The 18,365-nt window shown below is 38.5% G+C and overlaps 2 protein-coding genes across 4 annotated transcripts in view; both read left to right on the top strand.

The window, feature by feature from the left end:
- LOC145488262 (uncharacterized) overlaps window positions 1-18,365 on the top strand; it is a 61,508-nt gene that overhangs the window by 41,601 nt on the left and 1,542 nt on the right. Inside the window, exon 2 of one of the 3 annotated variants that reach the window (XM_081467088.1) lies at window positions 16,591-18,231. In XM_081467088.1, coding sequence (XP_081323214.1) covers window positions 18,102-18,231 — 130 coding nt within the window. In that variant the 5' untranslated portion in view covers window positions 16,591-18,101. Of the gene's footprint in view, window positions 1-15,085; window positions 18,232-18,365 lie in introns of those variants that run through there. The other 2 variants (XM_081467089.1, XM_081467087.1) reach the window with 2 other exon arrangements.
- On the top strand, window positions 146-15,090 carry LOC145487950 (protein disulfide-isomerase A5-like). The gene is given in 27 exon segments (XM_081466718.1): window positions 146-266; window positions 402-531; window positions 1,027-1,114; window positions 1,772-1,846; window positions 2,488-2,533; window positions 2,819-2,911; window positions 3,447-3,507; window positions 3,750-3,817; window positions 3,992-4,083; window positions 4,331-4,399; window positions 4,496-4,632; window positions 5,545-5,612; window positions 5,855-5,936; window positions 6,143-6,155; window positions 6,294-6,359; window positions 7,220-7,359; window positions 7,463-7,533; window positions 7,919-7,983; window positions 8,129-8,361; window positions 8,893-8,960; window positions 10,182-10,277; window positions 10,828-10,909; window positions 11,252-11,264; window positions 11,880-11,948; window positions 12,182-12,318; window positions 13,015-13,082; window positions 13,344-15,090. Coding segments are annotated over 27 exon segments (2,289 nt in total). The 5' UTR covers window positions 146-218; the 3' UTR covers window positions 13,455-15,090.

Genomic DNA, 18,365 nt, shown 5'->3' with positions numbered 1-18,365 from the left:
CTCCTATTCTTGTTTAGATAAAAGAATTAATTCTATTGGTCAATTGAAATCACCGTTGTTAAAAATAACCAATAAAAATTACTCTTTGAAAATTGTACTCTCCAGGGAATCTGCTCTGCCCAGTCTCCAGTCACACGTGGCAAAACATCGCTTTTGTATTGAGAAATTTTGTACTCGTGGGATCGTAGTAAACACGAATTTTAGTTCACACCATAAACATGGGGAAGAAAAATTACGGGTTAACCAAGCTTCTTTTTCTAGCATTTGTAAGTATACTTATTGTCCTTTCTTTGTTCTAGATTTTAACCAATTACATTCTTAACAACCCTTAATTTTACATGCTGTTCATTTCCTGAGTGAATTTCATACGGTGGTAAATTTGCAGTTTTATACTTTAACAGCTCGTGGGACCATCCCTTCAGGCCAAGAAAAAGGTGGACAGGAGCTCGATCGTAGAAGTAAATGATATAAAACCATTCAAGAAATTACAAAGGACTCACACGAATTTACTAGTTTTGTTTGCTCAGAGTGGTGAGTTTTACGTTGACCAAATCGAATGCACTGTTTGAAGGAATTCGTAGAAAATATTTAAAAACAATATAGCTACTATTAAGCTTAATTTACGTTTCTTATTTCCTTTGTGAAAAAGAACTTATCCTATTTGAGGCAGTATTATATTACAGCTTAATAACCATGTTTATTTCACTAAATTTGAATTTTCAAGTTCAAAATTAGCCTTAATTTAGCCCTAGGTCACTGCGTGATCAGAAATATTTGTACGAAGTCTGTTCCCGAGTGGAAATTTCGGGGATGTTAGTTGCATCGCACAAATATCTCCAATATTTTTTCCAGACCAAATATTGAATGTTAGGACTCGCATGAGTCATTATGCACGTTTGGTGATATTCTTTGGGTTTGCACTCGTCTAGATTTCTAAAATATATCAAAGTCACCCTGGAAACCGGAAAAAAATTACCGCGTTTAGTGTTAATTGCAAGCTGCTTTGTCAAACAATTCTTTTCGCAGAACGTGATGCTTCAAGTAGATTTGGAGTTCTGGCACAAGTTGCTGAGGAAATTAGAGGAAAAGGAACGATAGCATATATAAATTGTGGGTATGTTGTATTTAAATGATCTAGACAGCTGAAGATAAAAGCAACAAACACCTGCAGTAATTATCATAAATCACTCTTACTCATATTGTCACTGTTGTAAAAAAATAATGATATTTAAATTGTCAAGTTGATACATTTCTTACATTTTTAATATATGCATCGTATTCCAATCTTAATACGTTTTTCTCCTTCTTGTATAGTAAATGAAACTTTAGTGCACTAACCTCCACGTTCATGGGTGCAAGTTTGAGAAACAAAACCTGGGTGCAGAGAAAATAGCTACTCTAGGTTGTGCTGCCTTGAGGGAAAATGGGGCTATTATCTTATAGCCCAAAGGCCTTTCTTGGATATACAAGTCCAAAACCTAGCATAGAAAGCCTTTATCCTCTCTAAAAGAGAATCTGGATCTGAGAAATTATGTCTAGATTACTGCCCAGATATCCAAACTATTTTGTGTACTTAGCTGTGGACTAGGGGAAGCCTGGGTCCAGCAACCTTCCCTTCTACCCCAACCTCCTCAACCCGCCCCCCTCCCTCCCCCCCTTTTAAGTAAGGGTGGTCTTATCTTCTCTCTTTTGCCTTCCAGCACCTTTAGATCCTCTACTGTTTCCAAAACTTGTCTAGAGAACTTACAATTTGTTTTGTATGTCTTCATAGGGAAAGCAAAGATACCAAAAAATTATGCAAGAAGCTTAAAGTTTCACCACAACCTGTTGTGCTTAAGCATTACAAGTAAGTTTAAACCTTAGGTAATGCTAACCTACATGTACCTGTGCAAACTTTTGCAGATAATTGCTGCACTTTCAATTGGTTGTTAGTTTCATTAAAAATCCTTATACCTATACTTATAAAAAGGAAAAAAATAGCTGAAAAGAATGAAGTAACTAGGAATATTTCCATCTTTCACAAGTTATGTCACTTGTGCATACCTCTGAGTTGAGATTCAATGTGAGAGTCAAATCTAATAGACAGATAGCAGTACATTTATTTTACAGTTTTGTTTTATCAATAGTAAGCATTTCCAAAAGAGCCTACTTGCTCCTCTTCCCCACATATTCTTTATATCACCCATATACCCTCTACTCCTACTATCATGTTACCATCAGTACATTCCTGAGCACCTTCCAATCTTTCAAACTGACCACACCATCCCCCTCTCACAAAATAAATTATTATGTCTTCCCTACACATCCTAGCTACCCTTTTGATGAAGATCTTTTTTCTATTCTCCCTTCTCATTTTTTCCCTTACCTTGTACTAACCCTAGTTACCTTGTTCTCCCCCCCCCCCCTTCCCCCCGATACACCTAACCCTCGCTGTACTTTAAAGATTCCAGGAGATCTAAATCTTAGTCATTCTTTTCAATTTGGCAGAGATGGGAACTTCAATAAAGATTATGATAGAAAGAATACGGTTAAGGTATACTAAGTGTTTTATCCTGCGATAGTGACACTGTTGTCGATGTAGTGTTTAAGTTTATCTAGGGCTGGGCAATGTGATACAGGTATCTCTGAGAACAAGAAGTCTAATATTGTATATACAGTCTGTGTAAAAGTTTGGTTATTAAAACTGTATAGATTTGCTGTCGTACTAGAGACATCAGAACACTGTGCTATGCTGAGGCAGTACACTGTATTAGCACAGTGATGTTGATATTCCATGCTTGACTTTTGTCCTTTGAAAATAACCTTTGTATCTCTGCAGTCAATGATAAATTTTTTGAATGATCCTTTGGGAGAGATGCCATGGGAGGAAGAAGAAGGCACAGAGGATGTACAGCATATTCACACTAGAGGGGTTAGTAAATTATGTGAAGTTCTAAACATTTCAAACTTGTCATGATTTTTCAAGTTGACCAATTAAATCAGCTATACAAGGGTGCATGAAAACCTGGAAGTCCTTCTATTGATGTTTCCCATACTCCATACTTTGTGGATGAATTCTTTCAACAACAGGTAATTTCTTTAATAGCATCAAGGGAAAAACAAGCATACTCAGCTGTAACAGGTGTTGGGGGTTACAACCCTTAATGGCAGCCCTGATATCGATAGCCATGGTGGAAATATTTAATCACAGCAGTCGAGGTCAAATAAAAATATATATAAGTTTTATCATTATTAATTACCCATTTTATTCCCCCACGGAAGTTTTTTTTTTTCTAAGACCACCCAAACCCCTCTGGAAATTCCAATTAAGCTTTATATATTTCTTTAAATTTTTTGGTGTTACAGAACCCCCCACTCCCCAGGAAATTCCAATCCCTCTTGTGGGGGGATATTTTCTGGAACTGCGCAATGTTATTCTTAATTATATAATTATTTTATTTTTGCAGGAATTTGTTAAACTGACAACAAAAGAGAAGAAACCAGCTATGGTCATGTTCTATGCTCCATGTAAGTTGAACTGTCTTCCAAAACCTTGTACATAACAATTTTATATGTGCCTGTGATTTCAGATATGGCTTTCATTATTTTTTATATAACAACAATGTCATGATCCATGCCTGGATGTCGTGTGTTTAACTGTAATGATCAATCATGTCTTCACATCTTTTTCTGCAGTTCAAAGATGTGATCTTTCATATAATTATTCCCTTGTACTTTGTTGTTATTCATTGCTTCTGTTTCCTCTGCAGGGTGTGGATATTGTAAGAAGTTAAAACCTGACTTTGCTTTGGCAGCTACTGAACTCAAAGGAGAGGCTGTGAGTCCTAACAATATCAAATGTTAGATATAGTAAATTGGATCTTATTATATTAAATAAATTTGTGTGACCAACCTCTCGTCTGTAGTGATTGTTTATATTTTAATGCAGTTGCCTTCATGTATTTATTTCAAAACGTAATAAAGTTAAGTCACAAACTATTTTCTCCATCAGATAATGGCTGGTATGGATGTAGACACATATGAAGGATATCCTATAAGAGAACAATTCAACATCACTGGATTTCCGACTTTGATATATTTTGAGTAAGATGTTTAATATACTATTTTAATTAATAAATATTTAAATTTGCATTAAAGTTAAATCACAGTAGATATTAAGTGTCCAGATACCTTTGGGACTATGTGCACATGTCAGTGTGTGCCCAGTGAAAGAAGTGTCTGTTTGAAGCGGGCATTAAAAGTTGGAAATTCTGTACATATTATGCTGTTCTTATAAGCATAGTTTAACATACTTTTGACCCCTTTTCTATCATTAATATGACTTTTTCAGAGGTGGTGAAGAAAAGTATCGTTATTCAGGAAAACATGACAAAGATTCTCTTGTAGAGTGGATGAGAAAGTGAGTAATGTAAAAGCTGTGTTTCTCCTTGGAAGCCAGACCCTATTTTGGGTTTTAAAACTGCAGTACAGTAAAGTGATTTTTGTTTCATTTTAGCCCTGCACCTTCAACTCCTCCCCCTAAAGAAGAAGAATGGAGTGACGTACCCAGTGAAGTCATCCATCTTAAAGATGACACATTTGACGACTTTATTGCTAACAATCCTTCAGTCCTGGTCATGTTCTATGCTCCATGTAAGTATCTTTGAAACTTGCTTTCAGCATGATATGAGAACTTGAGCACTGACAACTGCGACCCTGACAATAACTCCTTGTAAAAAATAAAATAATTTAATATCTTACGGAATTAGATCTGTTCAGAGTATCTATAGGTCTCAGAACTTGCTCAATTTGATTATGTAATGTCTGTAATGTCAGTGTTCAATTCCAAATAAATAGGCAGAACTTAGTCATTTCACATTGTTGTTGTGCAGAGGATGGCAAAGAAATGTACAAAGACTTATAGCACACCTGCACAGCTATTGTTCTACTCACTGATAAAGCCTTTTTGTTTGGTGGCATTCTTGTTGGCATTGCCATTGTGGTTTGCTCAAGTTCTCCATTGTTAGTGGGTGGGTTAGTGGGTGAGATTCTGGTCCAACCATCTGAGCAATGAAGAGCTGTACGAAGCCACAGGGAGTATGCTAGTGTCAGTCCTTATACGAGTGAGAAGATGGCGATGGTTAGGGCATGTATTGAGTATTGAGTATTGAGTCCTGACAACATCTCGAGGACTGCACTGACGTGGGCACCTGAAGGTAAGAGGAGGCGAGGTCGGCCAAGAGAGATGTGGAGAAGAACTGTGGAGAAGGACAGGAACAAGCCCGGATGGCACACATGGGGAGCTGCTGCTGCATTGGGCTCAGACGTGGATGGCATGATTTTCTGGCCAGCGTCAAGAGTCCTCATGGTCCCGATGTGGATGAGTGAGTGAGTGTGAGTGGGTGGGTGAGGTCAGATGGGACAGAATACCCTCGGAACAAGACACAGTGTGTTGTGCCACCCTAGCCTGTCCACGCTGATGATAGATTAAACATCTGCTAACCTGTCACTAGCTTACTGCTCATGGCTTTTAAGATACTGAATCTTGTTTTTATTGAATGTTAGGGTGTGGTCACTGCAAAGCTATGAAACCAGAGTACACTGATGCTGCTAAGACTATGAAGGATGAAGAGGTATCGCCAGTAAATAGTTTATGTTACTCTATCTTTTAGTTTTGTGCTTAAAAGTGCTGCATATATGTACATGTAGTTCTGTCTATATAATCTTGAGTCCTAGAACACAGTGCTCAGATTTTTGCTTGTACACCATAATTAAGTTGTTGTTGAAAGATGTGAATATTTATCATAATATCATTCTGAGAGATCCCAACTGTTGTGTTCCTCTGACGTGTTGACGAAGAGTTTATTCATTTTAGGTGTCAGGTATTCTAGCAGCAGTAGATGCTACAAAAGCAAAAGAAGTAGCAAAAAGATTCAATATTGAGGGCTACCCAACAGGTAAAAAATGTCACTGTATTCACTGACTTGCAGGTAAAAATCTTATCAAAATTATTGTTGTTTTTCACTTATCTCTAGTCGTGGTGAATAAGTACTTACAAGTACTGTATTGAAAATAATTTTCACACTGCCACTGTGGTCTCAATTTTGTCGTAGCTTTGTTCCTCAATTAATGGATTTTTTTTTCTTTTCTTATTTATTTGCAGTGAAATATTTCAAGTAAGTTTAAAGTTCTTAACTTTTTCAGTTCTTAAAGTTTCCTGTGTTCAAGTTTTGTTAATTTTGTTAATATTTAAAAATATGTTTTTACAGCTAGAGTTGAAAACCATTTTTTGTTATGTTATCACTGATTTATAGAGACGGTGAAGTTGCCTTTGATGTGAATGAGAGAACAGCTGATAAGATTGTTGAATTTATGAAGGAGTAAGTAAGAGCTGTGATCATATTGTGATTTAAGAAAGCACACCGCGTGAATATGATGTCTTGCAGATTCTAAAGTGGAGTTGCCTATTACAGGGCTTGACTTTTTGGTAAAAACCCTTGGGGCCAGCTTGCCCCTAAGTTTTCAGATTTAGTTACCAGCAAAAGTATTTCAGTGAAAAGCGTGAAAAGTTAGTCGTCAGTGAGAAAAATCTGTTGCATTGGCAACCCCAGTGGTTGCAACTTCGAGCACTGTATTAGATGCACGTGCATGTACAGTGTAAGTGGCAAGCATGAGAAGCTTGTATTCGTACAAATGTCTATGCAGAATTAGCACTTGATACATAATTATTGCAGAACTCTGACGCCAGCCAATTGATTTTCTTATTCCAGCCATATCACTATCAGAACTGGTCAGAACTAATTGAGAGAGAGTTTTGATCATGTTACCACTGGTCACATACTTACTGTGGAATTGGACCACTGAAGACTTTTGATAATAAATAACGATTGGAAAACTCTGACCATTCATCAGTGCTGGCACTAAACTTTGGTTATTGCATGCAGAGGTACATTTGCTTCTCCCCCCAGATGGTATTCTAGTCCTTGAAGGTTACTTGGTAGTATTTTTTGCAGTTTGTTCCAAAAACATGCCAGTACTAATTTTGTAGAGAAAAGTACAATACTATGAGTAATTAAAAGTGTCTAAGTTCACAAAGACATAACACGATGTCAAGTGAACTTACATGTACTGTACCTAATGGGCAGTGCAGTTTAAACATGACTGCCAAGTCCATAGTCTCAATTGCATTGCCATAAAGGAATCAGTAGATGATCTGTGTTTATCTTCTTTCTTTCTCCAGTCCAAAGGAGCCACCCCCTCCCCCTCCCCCAGAGAAAAATTGGAGTGAAATCCCCAGTGAGGTGAAGCACCTTACAGACGAGACATTCAAAGGCTTTCTTAAGAAGGAGAAACATGTCTTGGTCATGTTTTATGCTCCATGTAAGTAGCAGACTTACATGTTGGTTTCACATGTGTCAAGTTTAAGTGTGCTGTGTTTATGTTAAGACAAGTTCAAATGTGTTATGTCCTGTACCTGTGTTAGGGTGTGGTCACTGCAAGAAAGCTAAACCAGAATTTATGGATGCTGCCCAACATGATGCAGACTACAACAAGGCAAGGAAGTTATCTTCGTTTCTGTGTGGTGTTTCATTCCTGTTTTGGAAAAATGATATAATTGTTGTGCTTTATTATGGGAAGCAGCAAAGTCTTTTCTGTACTAGAACTATATGGCAAACAAAATGTTTTTTATCTCTGTAACTAGTTTCTCAGTCTCCATCATAGATAAATATTGATAGCAAATTATCTGAAAATATGAGTAGCAAGTGGCACTTTGAAGTGTCTTTATGGCTGTATGGCATCTAGTCTAGTTCTGGCCCTCCGAACTCTCTGTCGCACATGTGTTGTGTGGCAGAGAGAGAGGGCCAGAACTGGATTAGTATGGTGTAATAATATTATGGTTTAATAGTGACAAATATTGCTTTTCTTGTTGACTGATCAGGTTGCTTATGCTGCTGTTGACTGTACAGTTCACAGTGCTGCGTGTAGCCAGTATGATGTCCATGGGTATGAATTGCCTTTTATAATCCTTTCTTGATCTTTGAAACTGAAGGTTGATTATTTTCTTTATTCTCATCACCTGTTTCCATGGAACTGTGTGAACACTGAAAGGAGAATTTATATGTTGATTGTTCATGCTGTTGTGTTTCAGATACCCCACTTTCCGTTACTTCAACTATGGCAAGAAGGACTTCAAGTACACTGGGAGTCGGGTGGCTAAGGATTTCATCCAGTTCATAGAAGACCCCCGTGAGGGTCCCCCACCTCCACCCCCTGAGCCAGAATGGAAAGACATTCCAAGCTACGTCACTCATTTAACTGACGATACTTTTGATGACTTTATGAAAGCTCACGATTCAGTTCTTGTCATGTTCTATGCACCATGTAAGTTGTGTTATGAGTGTCAGATTAATTTAGCTGTTTGAATTTCGGCAGTTTTACCAAGCAATTTATTTTAAGGAACTGTGGAATTCAATTTTTTGAACCTCCAAGGCGGAAACGAAATTGATTTGAAACCTCGAATAGTTTGAGAAAATGGGATCAAATTGCAGTGTTCAACTGAGGAGAGGGTAACTTCGAGAAAGTGGGATTCCATCGTTTCATCAACACGAAAATCCTCTGAGACTTCTTTGTTTGCTTTATCACCATTCCAGTGAAAGAACTATAATGGTTTTGCAGTAAGCAAATGACTGGAATATCACTAAACGATCACAAACGGGAAGCAAGATTTTTGATATTACTATTTATGGATGTGATGTACTTACCACAAAGAACAACGATGGCGGCTTGTGTATTCTCAGGTTGCTTAACAATGAGCGAGCTCCATAGAGGAGTGTTCAGTGTTTTTCTTCTTAGGGTACAACAGGCGAGACCTTGACTCACGTTTCAACTGGAACATATTCATTCGTATTTCAGGATGTGGTCACTGCAAAGCAATGAAACCAGCATACAGGGAGGCCGCACAAGAGTTGCAGAGCAAAAACGTGCGTATACATAATTAGGAGGGAAATTTCTTCTTCAATTATTGCTATTTGTAAGACTGGCACTTAACTCAAAAGTAACGCAGCCACGTAAAGCGAAAGGGTGTTGCTACTCACCCTGGGTGAGTAAATCACAGATTGATCCCAGCAGTTTGTCAAGTGTTACGCTCGACTGACAATCCACATGTACTGATGTAGACGACTTAATCATTGATGGAGTGAGGCAAGCAAGAATAAAGTGTTCTGTCCAAGAACACCATGGGCTGGGCTCAAACTCCAAGTGGTTACCTCCTACCTATGTTTCTCTTGTCTAGCACTCCAAAAGTAAAGCCAGCGTGCCTTAAAACTGCACTCCATTTAAGAAATAGAAACATATGCCCTATCGAGTTTTAGTATAAATCTGCTAGCGTTCTATATTACGAATGTCGTTCGCTGATTGGCTACGCTACTCACTATCTATTCTGTTGTAGATAGTGAGTAGCCTAGAAGTGTGCGATTATTGTCAAAATGGGGGCCGTTTCTTTGCGTTTTCGAGGTGTCTGTGAAGAGGATTGAGAAAACGTTTTGAACGATTTATACTAAAACAATTAGATTATTCGCTGTCGATTTCTATGCCTCGGCAACTGTCACGCGATAGAAATCTCGAGCTCATAATCTAATTGCTTAAGGTCATTCCCCAGTATTGCATTGCGCATCCCTACTGCGCATAGTTTCACGCGTGATTAGCGCGCGCATTAAAAAATGGCGGCTTTTTCTTTACGGCGGACCTCGCCATAGAGGTAAATCATCATTTTCTCGCAAACGATTAAGGTGACCTATCATTTTTTTTCTGTTTTTTTGAATTGAGTAATAGATTTCTCTCTGTAAAATAAATATGGACCAATTCTCAGTGTAGAACAAAAAACAATCGTCGGAAACGTGAATTTAGCAAGCAATCGTGACTACAATCATAGTGCTATTATAAGGATTTAATGGGTATAAACAAGGTGCTGTTGCTCCTAATCGAACATGGGGACCCCTCATTTTTATTTCAAAATTTAAGTTCCTATAATATAAACAATCAATAAGCAAAGTTTCACAAAAATCTCAGTGCAGGTTCTATTTCAGTGGAATGACCTTAATAGAAACACCAGATTAAACCAATCACCGCGCGTGTTTTCTTTAAGCTATTTTCTAAAATCATTTATCACACCGTTTATTTCTGTTTTCTTTTGATCACTGCAGGCTCGTAGCGTGCTTGCAGCGGTGGACTGTACTAAAGAGAAATCACTGGCGAAGAAATTTGACATTGGAGGATAGCCTACAAGTAAGCTCAATCATGTCAGTACCGATTTCACGTTTTGCTTTCACTGGCGACTTTTAGTAGTGCATTTTGGGAATCGCTTGTTTAGCCACCCTTTAGATGTGCGATTACAGATTTTATTGTTCAGGCGGGGAGGAGTGAAAGGGCACTTTTTATAACATTACACGTGTGTGTTTCCGTTTCACGGGCAACTTACCTCGTTTCCGTTGGTAACAATATCAACAGCCGTTGGTCGCCTGTCGCGTCGCCTACAATTTCGCGCGCTTTGCTGCCAATTGACGTCAAAGGCGGACAAGTTGCCAACGGATACGGAGCCAGTTGCTCGTGACAACAACACGATTTTTACGTTAAAACTTGGTGACCAAACTTTCGTCTCGCCTTACTCAACTGATAATCGTAGTAAATACATTTTTCAGTCTAGAAAATGAGTGTGAACCCAGCTACGAAGTATTTGACTCACGGAGTTTTGTGCATCCCGTGTGTCTCTGACTGTCTATTTGTGATTATGAGTCTTTATTGTAGCGTCCGCGAAATATTCTTCAGTTAATAAATGTTTTTCTTCGGTAGATTCCTGGTGGCCTAGGCGCAGTAGATTGCACTGCGGAGAAAGAACTCTGCACTGAACAGGAAGTCAAGCGTTATCCCTCATGTGAGTACATCACTTCCTGTCATGCGCAGATCAGTACAGTAACTCGTGAATAGATGATTTAGTTATGTGTTATCCAGTCTAACTTCACTTTGTCTTGTTCGTGAACTTGTTAGGCCCTGTGTTAAGTACATTACATTAGTTTTTACCTAAATTCCCTTTGCAATTCACTTTCATTCCCTTTTCCTTAGACGAAAAAAGACGAAGCGGGCATGTTAATGTTTAGAAATACTTTGAACTGAAAGTTGTAATGCTTCACTTGTTGTTGTTGTTGTAGTTGTTGAAAGTTGACAGTATTAAAATTACCTTTTTTCCTTTCCCTTCTTTTGAATTCAAATGGAACAGTGAAATACTTCAAGTAAGTATTGTAAGTAAGTAACAAAGTAAGGACTTAGAAAATCATTTTTTTCGTAATTTTGTTTCCTATCTAAAAATCAGACACCTGCTTAATTCGCCGAATCGCACGACATCCAAATGATCTTAGAATGACTCAACAAGATTTCCAGTACTATTCTTGTGCTTTTATTGAACTTATCTGATTAAACGCCCTTCTCACAGTCTTACCTTCTCGGCTTGTTCTCATTTGGCTGTGATTTCAGTCGAACCTCGCTATTTCGAACTCTCAAGAAAAGCAAAAAACAGTTCGAAATAGCGAGCGTTCGAAATGGCCGATAGTCAATGACTGAAGGGCAAATCCAAGAGAAATAGTTTTGAATTCGAAATAACGGGGAATTTCAAATAACCGAGTTCGAATAAGCGAGGTCCAACTGTACAAATTTATTGGATTTGCGAAAGGTTAAATTATTAAACAGCTTCAAAATCGCGATAATTGTAGTTTTACGAGAGATATGTACACGTCACCGCTAATACGGAGACTTCATAGTGTCTTCTTACCTCGTCAGAAATGGCGAAAAGATTGTTTGATTGACCAGAAAATCAACTGATACAGTGTTCATTCCTTTACGGTTTACAGGGATGGCGCGTTTGCCTTTAAGTACGCCAAGAAAAGGAAAGCTGAAGATATGCTCGCTTTCATGAAGGAGTAAGTAGAGGCGATTTAAATGGCTCCAAAAGAAAATTGAAGATAGTTTTTGGTTTCGACATTTCGTTGAGCATTTCCTCGTCGCGCTAAAAAAAGCAGCCAAAGTGACCAATCTGTAGGTTTATGAAGAACGTAGATTATGCATCAATATTTACCTGTAAAGTAATTCTGACGCCAAGAGACATACTGACAAAATTTTGTCTCAAGATGGTTTCTGTTTGTCTGTGTTCCAGTCCCCAGAAGCCCGCCCCGTCTCCACCGCCACCTGACTGGAGTAAAGAGCCTGGTAAGGTGCATTTCCTTACGAACGAGACGTGGGATAAATTCATAGAAGAACATTCCTCAGTGCTAGTCATGCTGTTCAATCCTCGTAAGTAAGCTGTTAACTTTGATCGGTTTAAAATACTTATACATAGGCCCTTGATTACGGTTTGGTAATGTATTTTAGGTAGACTGTTTTTGTCAACAGCAGAAGACAGAACAACTTATCGGCAAAACTCGCAACAAATTCCCACCGCAATTTCGCTCGTTTTGGAGTCGTAAGTTCAAATCCCACCGAGGCCCTCCCTTCCAGGGCTAACGCTCAACTGAAAGAAATACTTGAGTTGATTTTTTGCTCTCCAAAGTACTTTACGGGTTAATTCTTTACTTCCGATCCAGCTTCAGACTTATCGGTAACCGGGGTAACATATAAAGAACCACGTGTTTTGCAGGTGGCGTTCACGTGTCAGTCAAAAGAACTGGTGCAAGTCTTTTATTGGTTTACCGGAAACAGAAAGAGCATTTTAAATGTTTTGATGTTTATCAAAACTTGATGCCTGAAATAAGTCCTTTTTTTGAAGTAATAAAATTCTAACATGGCACCCAGGCTTCAGGGAGTAAAGCAAAAGAAGTAACATCGAGAGTGACGAATGATTTCTCTTGTTTTATCATATTCCCCTAAGCCTCCTCACCAAGTTAGGACTACAGTATTTCGAAAGTGGCCTTTTAAGATCGTAATGTAGAGGTGTGCGTTTTTGATGATTGTTTTTTAATTGTGTTGTACAAACTTTTTTTTTCTCCTAAGGCTGCGGTTATTGTAAATCCATGAAGCCACACTACTTCAAAGCCGCAGAGATCCTGAGTGAGGAACTCGTAAGTCATCCATACGAACATTCTAACTTTGGGGAGAATGCTCTTGGCAATGATTGACAATGTTTACCAAGTTTATTTTCAGCCTCGCCATAGCAAGCTTCCTTCATTTCCTTATGTTTTTTTCTGTCATTTTTTAAAGCAGTTCAACAAAATCACATCATATTTGTTGGGTTTTCTGTTATCTAGGACTAGCTATGATTTCTGCCTCCGTTGTTTAAGTTTGTTGCATCATTGACTAACACCAATTCTTCTTTCATGTAGCCATCTGTGGCGTTAGCCGCCATTGACTGCACTCAATTCTGGTCCTTCTGTAAACAAATGGAAATTGCAGGATGTCCCACAGGTAAATTTCGTCGCTTATTGATAATTTAAACTTGCTTTAGGCTCTTGTATAAAATGCGCTACGTTTTCTATAGTTAACGATGCAGTTTCTATGAAGAATTGTACCGCGTACAGTAAAGAATATTTGCGTTCTAAGTAGCTCTGCGAAATGCAGAAGTGCCTTGCACGAACGGTCGCGAAGAGCTTCCTCTCCTTAAAACACAAATGTCGCACGGAGAAAATGGTATTTCTGAGTTGCTAACATCAGCTTGAAATTGATGCTTTACCCTCATGTTCACCGCTTTCATTCTACTCAAATTCTTCAGCTGTCTGTTTGAAAGATTTGACACCAGACGACAGATGCAAATAGATAAATAAATTCCTGGGAAGACCAAAAGAAAAACATTAATGGTTTCTTGACTTTAAAAATCTTGAAATTTTTCAAAAAATGATGCTGCGTGCACACAACTTCAATTTCAAATGACAATTCAATCCGAGCGATCTTTCTAAGGCACAAAGTTTAATACGTCGAGAGTAATTGGAAACGGTTATTTGAAGTAAAGTTTAAGTAGAATTCTACTAACACAATTAGATTATTATTATTTCTGTGAGGTGATAGTTGATTCGGCCTTCGGCCTCATTAACTATCACCTCATAGAAATCGAGGGCGAATAATCTAATTGTTGATCAGTGTAAACCTACTGGCGTTCTATCACGAATGCCGTTCTCTGATTGGCTACGCTACTCACTATCTATTTAAACAATAGAGTGTTCTTGTTGAGGAACTATCGGCTTATAGTTGCCCCGCAACTACAAGCCGAGAATTTCCACGGACGAGTACTATCCATCCGGTATTTTCCTCCGACGGGCACTATAGACTGATAGTGTCTCTCCCCAGATTTAAACCAATAAGAATAGGAGAAAATTAAGTGGTGAACTATAATCTGTGATAGATGGCGAGTAGCGTAGCAGTGTGCCCTTGTTAACAAAATGACGGCCGCTTCCTGGCGTTTCGAAGTCTTTGAAAAGGATTTGGATAAATTTTTGAACGACTAGTAGATTTATACTAAAACAATTAGGTTATGTAATTGACTCGGGCTGCGCTCCCGTCAACTATCACGCTTTATAGTCCACCACTACTATAACCTATAATCTCCGATTCTTGTTGGCTTAACATTGATCACGTGACGCGACAATTTTCATCCGCGGAGAGACACTATCAGTCCATAGGGCCTGTCCGAGGAAAATACCCGGATGGATAGTAGTCGTCCGTGAAAATTTTTCAGTAAACAAGCGGGCTCATAGAAAATAAACAATTGAAATTGTATTAAGTGGGTTTTTGTCTGTTTTCTTTTTCAAATTTACATTTGGCTTTAACGGCTTTCATCTAAAAAAGTTGAAAATAATGCAATATGATATTTGGTGGTGCGCGGAAGAAGATTTAGTGGTGAACAATAAAGACAATAGAGTGTCTCGGAACGATCGATCTGATAGCTGTCCCTTGGAAATTTGATGTTCTTAAACTAACGTATTTGCTAAAGGAACTAAATAGTTAGCAACTAGTTTCTGTTGAGGAACTAAATAGTTCCTCGAAAGAAACACTCTATTGTTTAAATAGAAATCTCGAGCTGTACAGGCCCGCAAATGATCCCCGGACCGCAGATGATCCCCAAATTGGACCGGAATTGATCCCCAAATTGGACCGCAAATGATCACCGCACCAGAAAGGGCGCCTCGCAATAAAAGAGGGCAACGTATGGACTCAAGAGTTTGGACAGTGGATTAAAAAATTATATAATCGATTTTTTTTTTATCCATGTGAAACTCAGAAAACTGTGAACACTTTGATTTGATTCTGAAAGATTAACTGTGAACTTAACCAATTACATTTAAGTTCCGCGGGGATCTGTTTCTCGAAAGCCCCGGAAACTTTTTGGGCCCGCAAAGCAATTTTTAATTTATCTGTATCTAAAAACAAAGAGGCGTAACGCCTGAAACTTTTTGTATGAAGAGAACCTCTCTTCATGTTAAGAATATCATGTGAATAAAACAGCTCTGTAATCATAAGGTTTGAAGATTTCGCTACGGCTTTCCGGGTGCGAAAACTTTTCGGAACCTTCGAGAAACGGGCCCCAGGACACGCGAGACTGAAACTTCAAAACCACAACTGATTACAGCTCCTGTTTGCGGTTCATTTTCTCAAGGTTAACTGGCTTTTTCCTTGCTGTGCAATAATATTCCATTGGTTTCACGTTTTTCTGAGTTTCACAGTAATACTACAATATTTTGATAACGTGAGCGAAATGCACAGTATTATCGATTTAAATGCAAATTTCACAGCTTTTTAAAACATGAAACCAACGTCACGGAATCCTGTGTTTGAAATTTGTAGTTTAGCTAGGTACTTCCCCGAACCTCCGGGCCTGAGATGCGTGATATGTTCACTATACCCTCAAAGTTGGAGACAACTAAGAATTCCCAAGTGAATTGACTGCAGTTTTCGCGCTGCTTTCGGCACAGAAGAGATTATTGACAGTAAAAAGAAAATTGCACGAGCAAAAGCAACAGCTCCACTCGTACGGCATTCAAGGTAAATAAATCGTTTATGAATTTATCCAAAGAACACTGGGGTAACTCGCACAAAGAACTCTTGTGCACTTTCATGGACGCCCCTGTCTACCAAGGACGCAGGTATAAGAAGTGTACAGGGAAAAGTTCTAAGTGGTTAATTAGATAGCAGAGGGTTCATGTTTATTTTTGCGGTGCGTTTCCCAAACGAAAAATTTATACAGTTGACACATGTCAATTTGGTATTTTGCGCAGTCTGCTTAATGTTTTATTTTGCTGCTTTAATTATACATGAGGTATGTTGAGGCCACAAGTGTAATAATTGAGCCAGTTATTACATTTGAGGCCAACTGTTATTACATTTGGAGCCAGTTATTACATTTGAGGCCAATTATTACACTTGTGGCCTCAGCAACTGAAGGTACTGATCCTGTTTTCACCTAGGATAATTAAAAAATATTTATATCCATCCATAGACTTTTCGTGGAGTCCACGCCATTCCTAACTTTTTGCCGTGGAATCATTTCCGGTCCCGGGATGGTTTGCGGTCCGGGATCATTTCCCTGTATAGTCCCCTGGTCTTAAATTGGCCTTGCTTCCATATTTCACAATGTTTTAGTAGACAATTTATGAATTTCCTGTGAAAAAGGAACCAGATCCCCCCTCCCCCTGGGGCAGATCGTGGATGCAAGATGCATGCAGTCGGGCTCCTAGGTCAGCGGTAATTTTTCAAGAAAATTCAAAGTCGAGTGTCTCAGCTGGTGAAGAAAGTCATTCAGATCCTTTGAGGGTCACCACAGAGGCAAGAACAAGACTGAGAACTTCAGCGAAAGCGGCAATTTCAGGAGAACGCAAAGTGCAAGTAAATCCAGCAAAAAAAAAAAAAACAAGCGAAATGTCCGCGCCACAGCCGATCCAGATGTGAGTGCTTGGGAGAGCCAACTGGTTTGTCTCCGGCCAGTTGGGATTCTTTATTTCAGTTGTTTGCTCGGCCCCACTAGCACTTGTGCTATAACACTGCCGAGGGTAAATAAAGGTCATATATTTTTTTTATATTTTATTATAGATAAAATGATTTCAAAGGGCTGAAAAGACAGCATCTTACTGTGGTGTCGGGTAAACTCAGATGTGATGCACGCGAGGACACCGTGTCCTAAACGAAAAGCTCTGTTATAAAGCACATTGCATCCCAGAAACATATTAAATCAAAGAAAGTTATTGCAAAAAGCACGAAAAAGGACCAGAGTATTGTAGACCTGATGAAAAGAAACGACGGACGATCAGTGCCTTGAAAATGACGTGCATTTCTATATACTGGTAGTCTGGTGCAACATAAGTTGGTTTAGGTTAAGGACAAGTTTACATGCGTTTAGCAACTCTGATTGCAGCAGTTAAATTACATGAAAATGGTTAGAAGTCTTGACAACAGCTACAACAATTTTATTGGTACTAGTATTTTTACTAGATTAATATTAATATTGATGCGTAGCTTTAATCATACATTAAATTTGGTTTTAATGGAAGACAAAGGTATTTGACAACGCTGGTTACGTCTCAAAATTGCACAAAAATGCTTAGAAATCTTACTTTTATTGTACAATTTGCATATTTTTGCATCAAATTAAATAAAGGAAGAGAGCAACAATTTTTTTTTGATTTTTGGGGGAGGGCAATTTTTGAGCAACGTCTTTACAGAAAGCAACTTTTGACTTTTTTGGAGCAACTTTTGAGCAATTTTTTGGGAAATCTCAAGCAACCTTTTGGGAAACTCTCGAGTAACTTGTGGAAAGCCCTTCTTAAACCAGCGGGCTCAAGGACGTTCCTAGCACGAAATTGTCCACTCGAAAGACTAGAATACGACAACCCAATGTAAAACACTAACCATAAGCCCTCAAGTACGCATTGCGGACCGTTTATTTTATTCCTGTTAGGATATAAGCCCCTCCGTTTATAAGCCAATCTAAAAACCCTTACGATGTTGTATAAGCCCGAGGCTTTTAAGCGGCAGTTTACGGTATATTTTACTTTTATCATATTTCTCTTTATCCAAATTAACATTAGCATGATTCCGGTTTTTTCTTCTTTTTGAGGCATAAGGTGAGCCCTTACTGTCCCAACCACAAAGCAGCGATGTCACGCCGTCTTTGTCGCATGCTCAGATGGCCCATTCTTGCCATATTAGTCATTGCAATGGTACTTTTTACAGGAATATTTAAGTATCAAGAAGAAATAGTGAAAAAAGCAACCATCATTGTGCCAGGTAAGCCAAATGTCCAATAGACTGCGAACAGTCTCTCTTTTGCTCGAAAAAAAGATTCGTGCTACCTCTAATAAAATAAGAATGTATGTCACTACGTCTTGTTTTAAGACAGTTCTTAAAAAAAAAAAAAAACG

This window comes from Orbicella franksi, chromosome 5 (genome assembly GCF_964199315.1).
Source record: "Orbicella franksi chromosome 5, jaOrbFran1.1, whole genome shotgun sequence".
Taxonomy (NCBI): domain Eukaryota; kingdom Metazoa; phylum Cnidaria; class Anthozoa; order Scleractinia; family Merulinidae; genus Orbicella; species Orbicella franksi.
This window is presented reverse-complemented; position numbering and strand designations above follow the sequence as displayed.